The sequence below is a fragment of the Clinocottus analis genome, unplaced genomic scaffold (genome assembly GCF_023055335.1).
Source record: "Clinocottus analis isolate CAN_PGR_092001 unplaced genomic scaffold, fCliAna1.0.p SCAF_6, whole genome shotgun sequence".
NCBI lineage: Eukaryota > Metazoa > Chordata > Actinopteri > Perciformes > Cottidae > Clinocottus > Clinocottus analis.
The window spans coordinates 11,436,670-11,455,792 of record NW_027176218.1 but is presented as its reverse complement, the minus strand read 5'-3'; the positions used below and the strand labels follow the sequence as shown (position 1 = coordinate 11,455,792).

Genomic DNA, 19,123 nt, shown 5'->3' with positions numbered 1-19,123 from the left:
TCCTGAAATGTTGTTATGGTATGTATAGCACACACACGTGCGTTTACCGTCATGTCAGAGTTGTGCAATGCCAGACCATAGTCAAGATTAGGGTCACAAACGGTGTATGTGTGTGTGTGTGTGTGTGTGTGTGTGTGTGTGTGTGTGTGTGTGTTCTGTGAACTGACATCAGCACAAGAACCTCTCAATATTGCTTCTTTTGAAGAGTGGGGGGGAGTTGAGCTTCTTCAGCATGCAGTTGAATTGACTAGACAGGTCAAGGTCAAAGCTGAGGTGAGACATATGCTCGCTGACCTTTGATCTTGGATCAAAGGTGACCCATTATGTAAACAGAAGCTTTATTGTGATTAAAACAAGACTGTTGTTTTAAGGACTGACAGCTCTATACCAAGCGTCAAAAGCTTTCACGATCATCTATGTTATATAAACGGATGGAAAATGAAAAAAAAAAACTATGTCGGGATATATTTACATATGTGTGTGTGTGTGTGTGTGTGTGTGTGTGTGTGTGTGTGTGTGTGTGTGTGTGCATGCATGTGTGCTTTTCAATTATAGCCACGAGATGGCAGTAGTAAAACAGTATATCTTTTATAGGTTCTGCTCCAGTCACAGACACTGAAAACTAAAGTTATTCTGTATCTTACACCACTAACTCCTGTCGTTGTGTAAATACAATAGCCAAGTTCCAGTGGGGGATTGAATTGGACTTCATGTTTTATTTACATCGTATCACACATCACAGTCTTAACAATAACTTGCAGTAATTATTCTACTGTCTGAGGCCCACCATCGTAAACAGCATCACCTTCCAATGCACTATATTGTCTAAGAAGCTGATGGATATTCTCCTCTTACCACTGTTATACCTTGTTAAAGACTTTCTCTAACTTAATAATGAATTAGACCATTTTTGAATGTCAGTATACTTTACTTGACAGCATTAAGGATCCAAATATTAAGAATACGTTTCTAAAAAAATGTGTCTCCTTAAAATGGTAACGAATACAGCAAGTCCAGAATATAATCTGATCATCTACGCAACAGAACACTCTTACTTTCACTAACCACATCCCATGAACAGCAGGAGAAATCACATTAAAATAGATTTAATGAAACCAACACTTCATGAAGAGACATTTATTAGATCAGTAGAATACATCACCACCATCATCATCATCATCATCGTCATCATCATGCCAAAAAGCAGCAGCAGCAGCAGCAACACTTCATTTCCTCACTTTCACTCTATGTCCAGGACCCATGCCGTGAGGCACCCTTTATTTTTCTCTTCATAATGATGATCTTATCATATGCTCATCTCTACCAAAAGCTCCAAAACTCTGGCGTTGAGTTTGCCTTGTTAGCTTAAACTTGTTTTCTCAGGGGCGGCTCCAGCTGTTTCTCATCTTCCGCCGTTATGGCTTCCAAAAGCCGATGAGGTTTGCAAACACTTATCTGACAAACTGATGTTTTGCAATGCTCAACTGGCATTGTTGTTCATTATTGTTAACAGGTCTGTGAACGTTTAAATCCACAGTTAGATCATGTTTCAATCTATTTTTTATGACTACCTACCTCAGGAATGATCAATTATACAGTTGAGAGTTCTAACAGAAATAGTATGTACATCTTTGAAATACTTAATATTGTGTACTGAATAAGCCAACAACAGACTAACGGTGACAACACCACACTAGAATATCATTGCTATAGCAAAACAGGAACAAATAGTATTCACATGCACTAATACACAGTGTCATACTTGTCAAACATACACTATAGTATTTATATTTACATAATGTTCACAGCTACATTCCAGGTTTGTGTTTTTGTGTGTGCATTGTAATAAAGGATTGTTACAATCTAAAACTAGAGTTTTTATGTTACATGCAGTGGAATAAAGTCGTTGCACTGCGCTGACTGTGAAGACTATGATTATGAGGAATTAAATGTGGAAGAAAAATATTATTGATACTGGGTTATTGCTCAGTGCATTTGGTATGTAATGCATGTAATATTGACCAATAATGATAAATATATTCCAGTCTTACTACAGTATTTTTCATAACACACTTATTTTAAGAGATTGGTCCTGGAAATCAGATTAATCAAACCAAGGAGAAAAAGCCTGCACATCGAAAGATATTCTCACAATGTACATCATTGTATATCAATAAATACACATATAGTGGAAACAGAGTGTATACAAATCAAATGAACATGAAAAAGTATGACATTTCATGCATTGATATGATGCAAAATAATAAAACCTGACTTTGTTTGGGAAGCTTATCTAGGACGTAGACACACTGACTTGTACAAAATCTTTGTTTCCAGACTTTTTCTTAAATACATGTTTATCTGGGGAACAACATCAAACAACAAGACAACTGCAAGCCATTCCCTTTAGTCAGATGAGACACCATATTACAGTATTTACACATCTTAGCTACATAGTTGTATTTGTTGTCAAATGGTGAGCGTCGCTCCTACTTTCTTGCAGTGCTTGGACATTGTTCTTTCTTGTGTTGACTGATTCAACCACCTATAATACCAAAAAAATCACCAAATATCACAAATTGTGCTTTTCCATGAGCTCCACTTAGTTTGTGCTTGGAATTCCACTGCAAGTCCATTTACCATCAAGACGGTTTTCCTTTCAAAATCACACCTACTCATATTTGTGAAGTAAAAAAAGAAATTATCAGTTATTTTTAGGTACTTAGTTTCACACTGATAGACAACTTACTAGCATGCCATGAGACAATGCCATTGACCTCTCAACGTGGAATCAGTCATGTTGGTAGGGTGGTATGTGTATCCAGTCCTTGTGCTGCTTGACACTGCTTTTTTCTGCAGTGTTCAGGCCACAGAGGCCAGCTGAGATAATATGCTCAAAGGGTCTGGTGTGATACAACATCCCGTTTCCTGCAGTCCTCTGTACTGTCGTACTGTAAACATCGCTGCCCACGCACAGAACACACCAGCCGGCTGATCAGGATAGTATTACCATTTACCAGTTGATCCTTTCTATCCAGTCTTTGTGGAATATGTCTGTATCTCAGTATGAAGGAGAAAGGTGGGTAGGTTAATCAGGGTTACAGAACAAGTTTGTGATTTGAGTGTCAAAAGTCAAGGGTTATAGGTCAGACACTGCGAGGGGCCCTCTCTAGTTCGTGGGTCCTGCGGTTGCGTCCCTTCTGCCTGTCCTGCAGGTGTTTCCATTTGGCTGCCAGCCCTTGAGCATGCACGTGAGTGCGAGGGTTCACAACCTTCTGCTGCTGTTGGTGCTGCTGGTGTGTTTGTACTTGCTGCACCAGGTGAGCTTTCTGCCTCCTGTGCTTTCTCTCCCTTTTCCATACCTGCTCACAGAACTCATCCACACTGTTCAGAGTTGGGTGATTGACCAAAGACAGGAAGTCTCTGTACCACAGCTTTTGATTCGGGGTTTCTTGAGGTGGGGAGAGATCCTGGGCGGGGACAATGGCTGCGGCAGCCTCATCCTGATGTAGCAGGTCCTCCAAGCGTTCGGTGTCAATGACCTCCAAGGTCACCTTCAGAAGCATCTGCATGAAGCCGTGCTCCACCGCCTGGCACAGATAGATCCCAGAATCCTTCTTGTTGAGTGTGCGAATCAGTAAGCCCTGGTCTGTGCGGACGAAACGTTCTTCTGATTTGATCTACAAAATGATAGAGTGGCAGTGACAGAGTGAAGAACAGAGCGATACAAATAGGAAAGGATATACAAAATATAATACACTGCTCAAGAAATTAAAGGAACACTTATTAAACACATTAGATCTCAATGTGAAAACAATTATATTTCATGATACCCTGTTGGTTGTTTTGATTACAAAAAAATGTGTTTGAATCAACTATGGCTGCAAATATTTTCAAATATGATACTGCATTATCTAAAAATATATTAATCATGAAGTACTTGCTGTGTTTATCAATAGTCAGATTGTATTAGAGTATCTTAACACAATTATTAAGTTAGTTTGTGTTAATTCCTACCTCTTGTTTGCGGTCTTCAGTAGAGCGCTGATACTGCCAATACGTCAAGGCTCTCTGAGATTTGGGACTGCACTCAAGAAAGGTGCTGCTGTTCTCCACACCATACACAGTTTTATCCAGGAGAGTCGTCTGCCCACTAAGTTCGTCTGGATAGAAATCAGAATATGTTCGTTACCAAGTTTGTAGCAGTAAAGTATATGATTGTTGCAGTTTGTTGCAGGTTTAGCAGTTGGTATAATGGCTGACTCTTATGCTCTAACATCAGTTTTTCTGATTATCAATTACTTTCTGTATTTCTCATTTTTTAATTTTTTCTCTGAATGAAATGTAAAACACATTGTGCCTGAGATAGGAGCCTGGTGTTTAGTATTCCACACTCAATGATGTGCAGGATGCTCCCATCAGAGAGGCATTCGCTAGAGGAAAAGGGGTTCAACACAGTCAAGTAGGTGCCATGCCATTCAGTCAGGGTACTGTTCTTAACACTGATTTCCTAAATCCTGATGGAAATGTTAAAATGCAGACTCCAGTGAGATTTGGAAAATATTGTTATTCCCTCATTTTATCAAAACACAATGTGTCTGTAATTGCCTCATAGAGTGCTGTGTCTGTATTGGACTCAGACCAATAACAGGGCAGGAGAGTGAGGGCTTGGCGACAGGGAGGAGGCTTGGTGGAATCCTGACCATGTTAATTAGAAGCTACACACATGGGCCAACTCTAATCTTCACACCACCAGACATACTTAAAACACACACATTCAACTGGCTTCTCTTGTGTTTTGATCAGGGAAGGACAGCAGCCACTTTGGGACAATTTTCATGTTCAAAGAAGACATTAATTCTTAAAACAAAAGCTCCACATAGAGAAATTTTGAGTATTATGCCAGTATAAGCCCAACATAAAAACATTGTTATTACACATTGCCTTGAACAGTTTGTTAAATGCATCTTTTCAATAATCTTTTCAATGATGTACCATGGTGTTGCAGATCTGAGCATTGTGTGAGTGGGTCTCCATTCCTGATATCTTGCCTCCTTGTTCTCCTGCAGAAACACAAATATAAACACATCCATGAGTCAGCAGACACAACGGCGTCCATGTGATGTGATGTGTGTGTGTGTGTGTGTGTGTGTGTGTGTGTGTGTGTGTGTGTGTGTGTGTGTGTGTGTATGCAGGTAGTTTGTGTGTAGGTGTGTGTTTGAATGTGGTTTCAATGTGCAGCAATAGTGGAGGCCAACACAAATAAATAAACTAACAGCAGGCAGCCCATAGTATCGTCGAAAAGCTTTAATTATAGGGTGTGTATGATGGAGGAATTCAAATCTACTCAATCATTTCAGCCTGTCATTCTTCTGGGTTGCGGATGCAAAAGAGAGAGAGTTTTAAGTAAAGTGTAAAACATAACCCCAAGAATAAGAAACTGTGGAAACACAAAAACAAACTGAAAAATCCTCCTCTCTGCTTCCCATTGTCCTGACCCAGCGTTTGTGTGTTGTTAATTGGCGATAAGAGTTTGCGTTTGACTCTGGAGTTCAACTAGCAGCGATAAAAGGATACTCTGCAGCTAGCATTCAAATCAATAAGCCCCATGGAGCTATGAGTGGGAGGCTGCACACATGAGCACAAGAGCACACATACATGAACACATCTAGATCATTTCACTACTATAAGAATACTACCACCAAACCCCTACCACCAACCTCACCACCGGTTTACCCAGACAGCCTCCAGACATCCCTGACATTGGGTCTCATTTACGGTAAACACATGAGGAAGGTTATATTTCTGGCTCTCTGGTAGAAACACGACCCACTACCTTTAGGGTGTTTTGGCAAACATACAAAGCCTGCACTAGAAGTGTAGCCTAGCACCAGCCCTGAATCACAGCCTGACTGAGGATTGATTGAGGACATAAGGAGTTATCTTATGTCCTCAATCCTATGTGAAAAGACTTATATGTAATCTAGTTGTACTTTGGTTTTATATATATATATATATATATATATATATATATATATATATATATATATATATATATATATATATATATATATATATATATATTGTTAAACAAAAATAATATTTAAAGCAGGTTGATCTAATTAAGTGGAAAATGCAAATGTTGATGTTATTCTTTTCATATAAAAAGCAAATCCCAACAGTGCTACTTGCGATATGTTTGAGAATGTGATCATTTGGAAGTATCATATTACGTTTGTGGCAAAAAAAACAACAATTGCTTAATGATTTGAAGCTCTGTTGTTGTGTACAAGGTGTCAGGCAGCTCGTAAAAAACAATGGCAGGTTGTCAACATGACACGAATGTAGAAGTATGCATTCAGTACCTCTTAGCCATGGGAAAGTATCTGGAGCACTCGGTGCCATCCCATGCACAGTAAGGGTCCCTTGCCAGGCAGCACTCAGCACAAGCCTTTCCATAAACTTCACACCGATGCAAAGGCATCTGGGACACACCGATGTCTGAGCCCAGATACAGTTGTTGCTGTGAGAGTAAAAGAGAAAGGGACTTTAAATGTACAATAGTTAATGTCTTCAAAGCTTCAATTTAGGTTTTATGTCGTGATTACTGGTGTGCTTTGAGTAATACGTCTGTTTGGCTCAGCTTGTGTGTTTGCTCAGTGAAAATACAAGTCAGGAATGTGGACAGACCGTATTGCTGCAGATGCACCAACCCATCTGTCAATTAGCTGTCTCGTTTAGTCTCTCCCTGTAATTTAAGTTGATGAGCTAACTGCTGTTGAAAAGCCAACAATTGAGATTGTTGTGCGACAAGTGTTAAAAACAAGCGTGTCTTTGTTCTCTACTTCAGCCAAGCAGCAAGGTGTGTCTCCTATGGGGAGAAGCTCTAACTGACTATGAGACAAGGTTTTCAGACACAGAAAAAAACATTTTTTCATTATGTATCATATCTCCAAATGTGTCTCCCAAATGCAGTCCAGGAGGCTTATATCCAGCCTTCGCTGAGCTCATTTAATGAAGTAATATTATTTTCAGAGCAGATCTCCTCTCGGTTACAGTGCCGCGATACTTTTATTTTACAGAAAATAACAACGTCAATCAATACCTGTTTTGTTGAAAGTTCCATCGATGTAATGGCTGTTGGCTCCTACAATGAACACAACATGACAATAGAGTAGATTGATTAGACATCACCCGTTGTTTCTACGATCATTCTTTAACCTTTAGGAAAATAACCTACTCTGAAGACAGTCATTTCCTCCAATAGGACTTCCTCCAGGTCATGCCAGGAGCCTCTGGGGATGGATACCACTTTCAATATCGTGCCCATGTCTATCAAACAAAGAAAGCACAATATATTACAATGAAGAATGTACTGCATTAGTAACATATTAGGATAATATGGCATTTTTATGCCATATTATGGCACGGTATAATACTGTTTTGGATATGAGATATAATATTAGATGAGATATAAAACATATAATATAATATAGTACATGAATAAAACATAGAATAGTGGGGAATAGAAGGTCAAATGTATACTCTGTTTTTGAATTTATACCTGTTCCTATGAACATGACGTCGTACTGCCCGTCTTCTGCTTCTACTTTGTCCACCACTATCTGGGTGAACTGGTAGTCCACATCTGTTTTGACTATGATTGGTCGATTGTTAATGGGGTATACTGGGTTGAACATGGCTGGGTGACTTCTGGCAAAGGTTACAACTTCGTCAGGAAGGTCCTTGGTTGTATCAAACCCTCCAAACGTCTTGCTTGGGCACTGTTGAGAAAAAAAGAAAACTGTGAGAAGAATTAAGATGTAGGACATGAATTAGAAACTGTCGAGCTCAGGTCATAACACACTGGCATCCCGGTTCTTAGTGTACTGTACTTACTGTGCCGGGCCGCGGGTAGGGAACACGTCCCTGGAAAGGCACCCACTGATAGTTAGGTCCATCTCTATGTGCGTAAGGACCTAGGAACACCCTCCTGATGTCTGTCATGCTGTACATACAAACAGCTGAACCTTTGAAGATGTTGCTGATGGTGCAAAACACAATTAGTCAGTTAAGGAAAAATCAGATTCTTGCTGAAAACACGGGTCAATCAGTGATTACAGCCAAAAATATTTCCATGTCAGACACAGTACCTGGAAGTCGTGAATACTGCATAGATGATCGGACTCTTGGGATCCTTTGTGCTCATAAGAAAAACATCCTCTGAAAGCCGAAGAGAGGAAACTCTATATTACAGACACATTCACCACAAGATAGCATTTACTCTTCAGGAAAAGTATTGCGAAACACATTTGAAGGCGCGGGAACAATCACTCACGTAGTTCATCAAAGTGTGTGTCTATTCCATTACTGCCGGGCACAGAGCAAATAAGTCGCGCCTTCAAGAAGGTGGTCCACTTATTTACCAGACTCCTGTGGCCTCCCAGGTCATTCTGTTGGCCAGATCACATGCACAAGCTCAGCAGGGAAATACATTTATTTGGAACTCATAGAAATATTGAGACAATTTGTCATGATTTGAGTTTTCTGTTTCCTGTTTTGTTTAGTAGTTTTGTGTCCTCTGTGTCTCTGCACTTCCTGCCCGAGTGATTCTCTATGATTGTCTGTCTACCTGGGTCCTGATTGTGTATTCCCTGCACCTGTGCTGCCCTCATTGTGTCCACCTGTTGCTCGTTACCTCCTCTAGTATTTAAACCCCATTTGTCTCCTGTCTCCTTGTCAGTTCGTACTGTGCGCGTGAGCTTTTGTGGGCCTGGTCCTGCTTTTTGTTCTGTCATAATCTAATTTGTTCTTTAGAATCCTTTCCTAGTTTTTGTTGGAATTAAATATTATTGATTCAATTGGTGGCGTTTGGGTCCTTACTTCCTCCATCCCGTGACACAATTGCTGTTTTTTTTTGCTTTCCTCCTTTAGTGTACTAATGTGGAAACATGTTCAAGTTTTTGTATTCATATGCAACTAAATGTCTGTACAATTAGAAAATAAGGGTGATAGAGGACTTGTATAGCACTATTTCATACTTTCATCCTGCTGAGCTGAGAATATGCTTCATTACCCTCTGGTTAAATGAGGTGCGCTGTTCCCTTGCTGGCTGCATATGGAGCATGAGAACTGCCTACCCTATGCAATGGTTGGTCTCATTTTCTCCCTCTTACTCATTTTAGAACATAGTGTAGATACTGTTTTGTCATTTACAAAACAGATTTGGAAAACTGCAAAAAAAAAGCCCTTCAAAGTTCGGTTAAAGTAGTAATGCATTAAACTTGTAAAATGTGTGGATGTCAAGGTGCATCAATGAATCTAAAGCAGATTAGGTGTTGGGTGAACTACATCCTCGTTGAACATTTGTGCAGGATTCACTTTCTCTTACTTAAGAGGCCTGTCAATCAAACAAACATCCCATGACTTTCCCATGATAAAAAATGGATTTTTAGATGCGTCTCTAAAGTACTCTGTGTCCCAGCACACAGCCTATTAATATGTGTGTGTGCGCCTCACAGTATAGTGTTTGTTTTCCAGAGCAGAGCACACAAACACAGAAGCATAAAGTTTGGCTTGTAAAAACATATCCCAGTTTGTGTTGATTTATGACAATATGTGTGTCCAAATATGCATTCACCATAATTAATATACCACAGCTTGCAAAATGGATGGCTTGTCTTTCGTCGAGCAAAGCAGATTCCTGACAGACTGGGTAATGGGAGATTATGACAGAGACACAATATGCAGCTAAATAGAAAGTTGAGGCTAGACATTACTCGCTGATCCGCAGTCAGCCTTGTGGATTCCTGCTTTATGAGTAAGAGTAGGATTTGGACTGCGAAAGCTGATACAAGGCCAGTGATTTAACATAACCACCCCCCGGAGCTAAAGGATGTAGCAGACCCAATCAGTGCCAACGCCTGACATTTGGATAACAGTGCTGCCATTGACAGCATCTTTGCCTCTCAGGTTCTGGTGACATTTAACATTTCTCTCAGGTTTCTGTCTTGAAGGGCTAATTGAACCACACACAACAAAGCCCACTCTTCTCCAGGCTAAAAATAATCACAGATAACAGCCCCTGAAATCTGTCATTATGAAAGCCACTCAGACACCCGTCAAGTGTTTTTTCAGATACAGAAGCTATTTCACATTATGTCGGTGCGAGCGTGTGTGTGTGTCTTTGTCAGATTTTTGTCTTTGTGAGAGCCAGCTTGTGTGAGTGTGTGCTTGAATGAGCAAGTCGCTGTATGTTAATGTGTGTGTGCGTACTTTGCAGAGCTGCCCGATGCGAGCGTGTGTGGCCTTCCCGGCGTGCTCCCCGTCCATGGCATTCTCTTTGAAGAGCAGGTAGATTTTGTCATCTTCTGGGTTGTCGCTCTCTGGAATAAGATAAACGCCCACAAACCTAGGATCTGCAACAAGAAGGACACATGTTTGAGATGAATAAAATCAAAGTAAGTAATTAAATTATTAGGTTTTCTCTGTATTTATTTATTTGGTCATTTTTTTCAAAAGTGCCTCACAATAAAAGCATTTAGTATTAAATATCAAACAGGCAGGATAGTAAACACAAGAGCAATAAGGACAGCACATTATTGGTAAGCCTTCATTTACTAGTTACTCAAGAGCTTCAGCGTGTAGAGCCGCTTAGGTAATAACATAAGTGTTATATTAAATTCTAAACTCCGCCTGCAGCCAAAGGAGAGAAGCCAACACTTGAGTAATTGGCTTGTTGCACTTTGTTTTTGTTAGAAGACTGCAATGTTTTGAGCCATGTAGAAAAGGTAGGATTATAACAAAATACTAAAACGTATTTGTGAGGACAATAATGCTTGGATAAAATATGTTTTGATATCAACAGAAAAATATAATCCAATGTGATAGCATCAGTCTTGCCATTACCAAGTGTCATTTATGATTTTCAGGATGACACATTTAAAAACAGGCTCGAGGAGGTTAGGGGACAATGGGGCTTAAAAGGTTAAAACCCAAAAATTACTGCATATTTGTAACTGTTCATGACCATATGAAAGTTAACAGTGATTTCTCTCTTCTCTCTCACCATTTAGCCATCGGGAGTCATGCTGCTCCGTCCTGATCGGGTGATGCTTTCCAAGAGTGCGAAAAATTGCAAAATCCCGCCCCATGAAGTCAGCTGAGGTCCCAGCATACAGTTCTCCGTCTAAATGTAAGAGGAATTAAGTGTGTTAGTTTAATACCACCAGATGAGAAAACAGTGTGAGGGAATTTCTCCCCTGTGATCCAGGTGTATACGTCTGAGGATCGTTCAGGGGCTGAGGAGTCCAGGTAGACATGGAGTTATACTGAGAAAATACAGACAGTGACGGACGTGATAAACATCGGGAGTGTGAAATTGACATTAACACAGTCGGCAGGCGTAGAAGGGAGGCAGGGGAAAGATGAATGGATGGAGAGACACATGAGGAGGGACAGGACAGAGGTGTAAGACAGGGGGAGTACATAATAATGGTGGTATGTGGGGAGAGAAAGGGGAGAGGAGATGAAGGGTGATGGGCTGGAAAATGGCCATCTGCTAGGTTAAACGGTGTGATATAACACAATGTGACTGGCAATAATTGGGGGTAAAGAGGAAAGACATGCTCACATTATTCTGCTTTATTTGCAAACAAATGTGAATTCAGTACAAAGAAAACTCAGTAAAGCGTCATCTGCCATGCACGCCCAGCATTTAAAGGAGGTATATTGAGATTGAAATAGAGTTTGCAGTTCTGCCAATGATGGGGTTCCCAGTGTGTAACTACAAACCACAGAGCTGATTCACTGGTAATGAATGACAGGAATGCCTGTACGGTTATTCACGTTAACTTCAAAACCCAATATATCTTCAGAGATGAAAGAGTGAGGCAGAGGGTGTTTTCAGGACTCCCACGTTTTTATATGACCTTGATCCAACACTCAGAAGAACAGCTCAGCGTATCCGGTCTTAAACTCACCAATTAGCATGGAGGCAGTGAGTAACTTTGGATCGTAGGGACTCTTTCCTCTGCCGTTTTCTATATAAGGCTCCAGTTTGAACACACTGTCCTGGACATGGAGGTACAGAAAGTTACAGGAGTTGTAATACATGTTAAAATGCAGGGGCTCACATTGTAGGCACATTATATAAAGGAAGAAAGAGTTCCTTCAGTATGTCTGGATATTTCTCTAGGGAACCCATTTGCTGTGACATCCAGGATGAGAGAACATTACAGTATTTTATGAAACTGAATCCAACACGACAGGATGTGGTCATACTTTTAGTCCAAAAGGTTTCATAGTAAATTACAGAAAAATGTGTCAAAAGACATTTTTTTTTAAATTATATTTTAATATGTTGAAAACAAATAAGTAAATCTAAGGAATTGTATGAGACTGGCACAGTTTAAAATTACATTTCCCCTGTTACATACTGTTATATACTCCAAGAAAGGATTGAGAATTAAAACAATAAATCTCATTACTCTCTATGACTAGGCGACCTCGACACTCAGACTATCCATCAGGTGAATTACATGTACATTTCTAGGTTATGATCTATAAACAGTAAATTGCTTTTCTCTGAAATGTTTGCCTCTAATTGTTCATAAATAGCCGTCTAATGAATATGAAACACACATAAGTCAGACTCAGTGACATTTAGAGGAGAAGAAAGCAATTTCCTTAGCTCCGACTGAAAAGAAAAGCCACACATACACACACAAAGCATTTCCAAATGATGGAAGTGATGACTTATAAATCCTGCAGACTATAAAACCCTGTATGTAATTTTCCATCTAATTCCAGTGAATAAAACCATTTTTATGTGCTTAGCAAATCATCAGTGAATGCAATCACACCCAACTACACATAGTTCATCACAACTTTAAATACATCCATTTTACCATGATATGAAACTTAGTAAAACTTTCATATTGCCAAGATGCATTTCAGTTTGACAGCTCGTGGAGGCAGTAAAGAAAACTAAATGTGTACCTCTGGTTTCTTGCCGACCTCCAGATAGGAACAAACTGGGTGGAAGGCTCCTGTCCCGCACACATAGAGATGCGTCTGGTTGAACGTCTGCAACACCTTAATGAAGTTTGAGCACTCCCTCTGACGGATCAAAGACAGATAACAGATTAGATAGGATGGGTAATGGACCTTTGACAGAAAGCTATTTTCAATTCACAGTTGTGACAGTCTTTGGTGCCATGGTTGTCCAAAAGCTAGTTGTGATAGCAACTGACATTTGTGTCAGTAAGTAAGTGGTGAAACAGCTGGAGAAATAAAGAGGTCAGAACTCACTTAGAGCACAGGTCACATTTATAGAGAAAAAACAGAGAGCAAAGCTTACTGTAATCTACTGTAATTCTCTGAACAATGACCTTTATAAACTGTGCTGAGAAATATTTCTGAAATAATATTATGATCAGACTAAGCTTTTTTTATCCATGACTATCGTTGTTTCACTTCATCTACACACACATACTCTGTGTTTCTCTTTAAACTCAGTAACATCTTTCACTGCTGACCTCAGAGATTTTCTGCACATCCTTTTTAATTTTCCATGGAATAATTATGAAATCCATACAGGAGGAAATTAGACCGTAGAATAACAAAAGAGACAGTCGACTAAAGAAAACCACAATAATCCTGCTGTTTACCAATCTCTGTAATGCACGCCTGCATTGCCTTACTGTCATTTTGCCAATGGAGAATACATGATGGTGTTGGTTCTACATTTTATTGGACTCTTGTGACTTTGTTTGTTTCTTTGTTTCATAATCATTTTAAGAACATAGGCATAATTATCACAACAGGCATCTGTATTTGTTGGATGCATCGCTACATTGCCAAATGGCATATTTCCTCGTGGTCTGTTAGCACGTGGCTGAGGAGAACTGACCTCAAATAAAACTGAATGTGTCATCACATATTCAAAAGGAAAAAGAAAATAGTGCCACAAATTATGCATGACTAAGTTCATCTGGCTTGAGGTCATCAGCACAGAGCAGCCTCTGCTTGCGTAAGCTTTTGTTGTCATCTAAAGCAGCTGTCTTTGCCTTGATTTAAATGCCTGCGTGCGCGGGTGTATCTGAGTAATGGACATGATTGTTCCAAGCAATGAAACACTACTGTAAGGAACTGCATGACCTCATTGCACATTTATAACCCTCATCCTTTTGGATATTAAGAAAGATGATGCAGACTCAAACCATAGAGGACTCAAACCATACAGGTGTGTCCAACATGTTGTACCTTGAAACAAAGTCACATGTTGTGTTTAATTTGACATTTGGTTGAAACTCTGAAGAACTAAGTACAATACGTAAAACCTGATATACAGCAGGAAGCACAAAATATGAATATTAAACTTGGACAGAAAATGTTTTTTATTCTGCTAAGTTAAGATATTTTCACATTTGGCATTGACTTTCAATAGCTGCAGCTTTCTTTTTTTTTTTCTCGTGGGTCACACCTTTCACACCCATCAATCTATTTCTTTCCTCTCAGCTTTATCTCCTGAAGTGTTTAGTACATCAGGGGACATCAGCAGACTCACTCTCCATCTCTCTCCAGCACCCTTTAATTCTCGCTCTCCCTTAACTAACAGAAAGACCAGTCCTCGGGGCGCCTTATTCATCCACGCCACAATGTTTACAGAAAACACACAAAGGAGTTCATGGCGCTTGAAATCAGCCACACAGAAGGGCAGGAGAGCTTGGCCAATGCCCAGGAAGCCAACGGAGGCACACACAGCTTTGACATGATTTTAGATTCCAGCATATTGCCTGAGGCTGTATTGAAAATATAATGCATAACACAGCTTGAAGGGAGCAGAGACAACCTCTCAGTGTGTTTACACAGAGTTTCACCACACCATACAGGATGCTTTAAAACTGGACTCGGCCACAGGGAGTTGTGATGCTTGGCTTGTTATGCAAAGGTTGAGTGAGGTAAGGAATCTGAAAATGCCTAATAGCACAGCAGCCTTTTTTCTTTTATTTCAGATCCTCAATCTTCGAAGCTCATCGAATTATTTAAAGATTCTTAGGCTAAAAAAATAAATACACTACATTTTTTGAAATCCCACTTTATTAAGTGTGTTCGTGTTTTGTTCTCAAATATATTACTGTGGAGCAGTAATAGTACTCTTATCCTGTGGAGCACAGGATAAGAGTAATGCTCTCTATTAAGTATCTTAAGGAAAGGTTTAACTTTATTATTTAAACTGACTGAGATTGAAGACTAAATTTCTAATAGGTCCAGTAGATCTGGTGGAAAGCACAGCAATTTCCCAGGCTTGACTCTATTAAATGTAGAGCCCAGCGGCTTGTGATTAAGGTCAAATGGTGGTCTCAGTCTTGGCTCTGGGATTATAATCAGAACTATAGGGAGCTACAGAAGGCGGTGAGTTGTCCATGTGATTGAATATGTCAACACAGTTGGAATAAACAAGGTGAAAGATAAAGAATAATCTCATATTCTTTAAGATTAAACAGTAATGTATCTGGAGCACACATGCCACGTCCTCGCAGTGCATCTTTCAGTGAGGTTTTCTCCCAGACCTGCAGAGATCCATTCTTTCATAGCTCAAGAGAACAAATTCCTTTTCAAAACATCTGTGGGAGGGAGAGGGGCAAAAGGCTGAAACCTACTTGCAGGATGGATAGTTTTAGCTCTTACCGAGAGATCTTTTCCTGCCCACTTGCATTCATCCCTTCTGGTGGGAGAAGCCAGCCAAGGGATCTGCAACACAAACACAGTTCCTGTGCATGTTAGAGAAGAATCAGCCCATCCTCAAATAAATTTAACAAGGTCAGTGGATACAGCTACACTGCTTGTGTGCATGCGGGTTGAAGGGGTCACAATGCGATTTGTTATCCACTTTGTTTCAGTTTACTCCATTATTAATCCAGGTGTGCAGAGAGCAGCTAACAGGCCTGGCACAGCGTGTGATCGTGTGCGACAGCCCTGGTCTGAAATATTCAGGAGGCTCTTTTCTGTAGAAACAGAAGAGAAAGTCCCGAGATACCTGAGCCCGTGACTGGCACTCTGGTTGGAGACGTACAGTCAAGGCAGATTAAGTTGGTCAGAAACAAAAACAAACCGAAAGTCATGATGAATTAATAAATGGGTGAAGCCACCAAACCATAAAACAATGGTTGTACCTGTGCGTAGTCTCTGCTGATATTGAGGAGGTTGAAAGAGAAGATGTGGTCCTTGGCTCCCACAATAAGTCTTCCTTTCTCCTCGTCCAACAGGAAGGTGTGGTAAGCTGAACTGTTGGCGAGGCCTTCAAACGTCACAAGGTTGTTGGACTCCAGCATGTCTGCAAAGAAAAATGGAAGAAAAAGTGATGATCAGCATAATATGATAATCACTTTGTGAAAATCCCAGCAACTGTGGGCAGCATAAAAGGAAGAAAACCAACCAGGTCAATATTTATTTGAATTATTTTATTAAATTTCCACGGGTGTCTGAAAGACACAGCCTTGGTTTTAGAAAGCTTTCAACATTTCCAACCACTTTGAATGTCTGTGACCACAGGTTCACCTCTCTATTCACTAGTCTGTCTGCTCCGTTGTAACGTTCCACAAGCACTGAATAAGTAAAAGAAAAGGTCACATTTGGTTGTTTTGGCCTGTCCCTAATCGACTGTTTTTCTTCATTTTATCAAAGCTTTTTTTTTATTTTTGCGTAAATATTGTAGCTTCCATTCCTTTTACAAAATAATCTCAGGACTATAAATTGTAAAGCTTGGCAAAGCAATGCAACTGACAGATAGTGAGGAACCACTGCCAAGCCAAATTGGACAGGGCAGGTGATGCCAGCATTGGTAGCCAATGATCAAACTGTCTACATGGGGAAGTGACCTTGACCACGGCAGCCAAGCAGAACTTGTTACACTGGCAGTGGAAAACAGGGAGGAATATATAATGTTCTATAAATCTGCTAATATTTCGTAGTCCAAACTGCAGGACGACGATAAACCACATGAGCTCTCCGGACACGTTACCATGGGCTACGGCTCACGTTTTGCAGTGTAATGCGACGGTTTGCCAAGTCTGGCAACGAAGGAACATTCGCTTTCACAGCGGAAAGCCAAACCTGTCACAAATAGACAATGAGGATCTCATTACCGTAACGACCTCTAAAGGTGGCATTATGACTATGGCATTAAAACACCTTTTGTGTAACATGTGCACACGTACACACACACACACACACACACACACACACACACACACACACACACACACACACACACACACATTCATGCTCTGTCCTCGCATTTTGTTCTCACCCACAAAGTCTGACCACACTAAGTTGCCCTCCCATTGACCACTCATACAAAAGAGTGGAGAGTTATGGAGCAGAGGCGAACTGGTTCTGTTGATGCTCTCTTTCTCTTGCACTCTTTCTTGGGAGTAAATAGCAAATACGTTCATGAATGTTTTAGCAAGGAGAATGCCCCCCTCTCTGAAGTGTGTCAGAGCCCGAGAGAGTGAGAAGCTGCACGAGAAAAGAACATTGGAAAAGAGGGGGCATCTGCTTTTACTCATTCATAAACTCTCATATTTTAGTAACAATTTAAAACATGGATCTTGGAAAATGCCCGACAAGACTTTACCAGTTGTATTCTGAGAAAGTAAAAATATCTAAATGCATTTTAATGAATTTTAGATACATCTGTGTGCTTCTTGTCTCTTGTACTAGATAAACAAGAACAGTTAAAACAAAACTAAATGATAAGAGTAATTAGACAACAACGGTGACATTTGACATTCATTATTCACTATTTACAATTCATCTGTTAAAATAAAAAGGCGATAACATAAATGAAGAAAAGAAAAGGTATTTGAAAAAAGGAAATGTGTTAATAGTTGAGGATAAACAGCTGTTGGAGACAAATAAACAAATAGAGAACATTTTGGTTAAAAATAAAAACATCCTTGTTTTCATGTGACAAAAACAAACACTTCCCTGACATACATGCATATATCTATATCTATATATCTACATCTATCTCTCTCTCTCTCTATATATATACATCTATATATCTATCTCTCTCTCTCTCTCTCTCTCTCTCTCTCTCTCTCTCTCTCTCTCTCTCTCTCTCTCTCTCTCTATATATATATATATATATCTATAGATCTATAGATCTATATATATATATATATATATATATATATATATATATATATATATAGATATAGATATAGATATAGACATATAGATATAGATATATATACACACACACACACACACACACACACACACACACACACACACACAAACATACATTCATGTGAATGTCGCGTTCACATGGAAGCTCACATGAACACAACTGTACACACAGGATGGGAGTATACAATGGGTTAACTTTGGCTCTATTGTTTTGGTGATTTAGTTGGTTTCCTGTGCAGATTCCAAGGATAAATTTAAGTATAAACTCATGACACCGTGTTAGCCAGCTGGAAAACTTGACATCTAAACCTGATTTATAAGTCCAGTAGGACTGAAAAGTATTAAGTCATAAAGAACAGATCTCGTCCGTAGGCATTAAGATAAATCATGAGACTTGTTCCAAACCCAGAAACTGGTTATTAACACATGTCACACTTTATTTTATGATCCAATAAATGTTTCCACACATGTAAAGTATAAATATAATAATATAAATCACAGACAATATCACACTAAATTGCTCTATTTGAATTTTATTGAGGGGATTTTCTTGGAATATTAGTTACATTCTCTCAAGAGATAATTGGGTTGCACATACCACAGCCACTGTTTAAGAATAGACAGAAGCTCAATGTCATAAGAAGTTGCAGTAAAAGTATTGCTTAGTACATTCCATGCTGTGTCCCATATGTATGCTGCGTATAACCTCGGTGATCAATCATCAGTGTAAGCCCTTCACTGACAGAACAATAACACTCGCCTTCTACCTCTGACCCTCTCGCTGCGTTTGTGTTTGGGAGAGGAAGTCGAAGACAGAGAGAAGACATCCTTCACATGCAATAGTTTCCCTTGTGCTCGTTGAACTAGGACATACTTATAGCTGTGCCTATTGTAGCACATTTAGTGCCTGACATCCCACAAGATA

General features: G+C 39.7%; 1 protein-coding gene across 5 annotated transcripts in view; it reads right to left on the bottom strand.

The window, feature by feature from the left end:
* Nucleotides 1-786: 786 nt before the first annotated feature.
* sema3ab (sema domain, immunoglobulin domain (Ig), short basic domain, secreted, (semaphorin) 3Ab) overlaps nt 787-19,123 on the bottom strand; it is a 58,184-nt gene continuing 39,847 nt past the window's right edge. For all 5 annotated transcript variants that reach the window (XM_068603181.1, XM_068603183.1, XM_068603180.1 and 2 more), the window contains 16 exons: nt 16,179-16,339; nt 15,694-15,756; nt 13,000-13,119; nt 11,982-12,072; nt 11,069-11,188; nt 10,276-10,418; nt 8,339-8,453; nt 8,154-8,223; nt 7,900-8,044; nt 7,565-7,784; nt 7,241-7,332; nt 7,106-7,147; nt 6,366-6,523; nt 4,996-5,063; nt 4,018-4,163; nt 787-3,680 (listed from right to left, as the gene is read on the bottom strand). In XM_068603181.1, the coding sequence (XP_068459282.1) occupies nt 3,147-3,680; nt 4,018-4,163; nt 4,996-5,063; nt 6,366-6,523; nt 7,106-7,147; nt 7,241-7,332; nt 7,565-7,784; nt 7,900-8,044; nt 8,154-8,223; nt 8,339-8,453; nt 10,276-10,418; nt 11,069-11,188; nt 11,982-12,072; nt 13,000-13,119; nt 15,694-15,756; nt 16,179-16,339 (2,288 nt within the window). In that variant the 3' untranslated portion in view covers nt 787-3,146. The remainder of the gene's footprint in view (nt 3,681-4,017; nt 4,164-4,995; nt 5,064-6,365; nt 6,524-7,105; nt 7,148-7,240; nt 7,333-7,564; nt 7,785-7,899; nt 8,045-8,153; nt 8,224-8,338; nt 8,454-10,275; nt 10,419-11,068; nt 11,189-11,981; nt 12,073-12,999; nt 13,120-15,693; nt 15,757-16,178; nt 16,340-19,123) is intronic.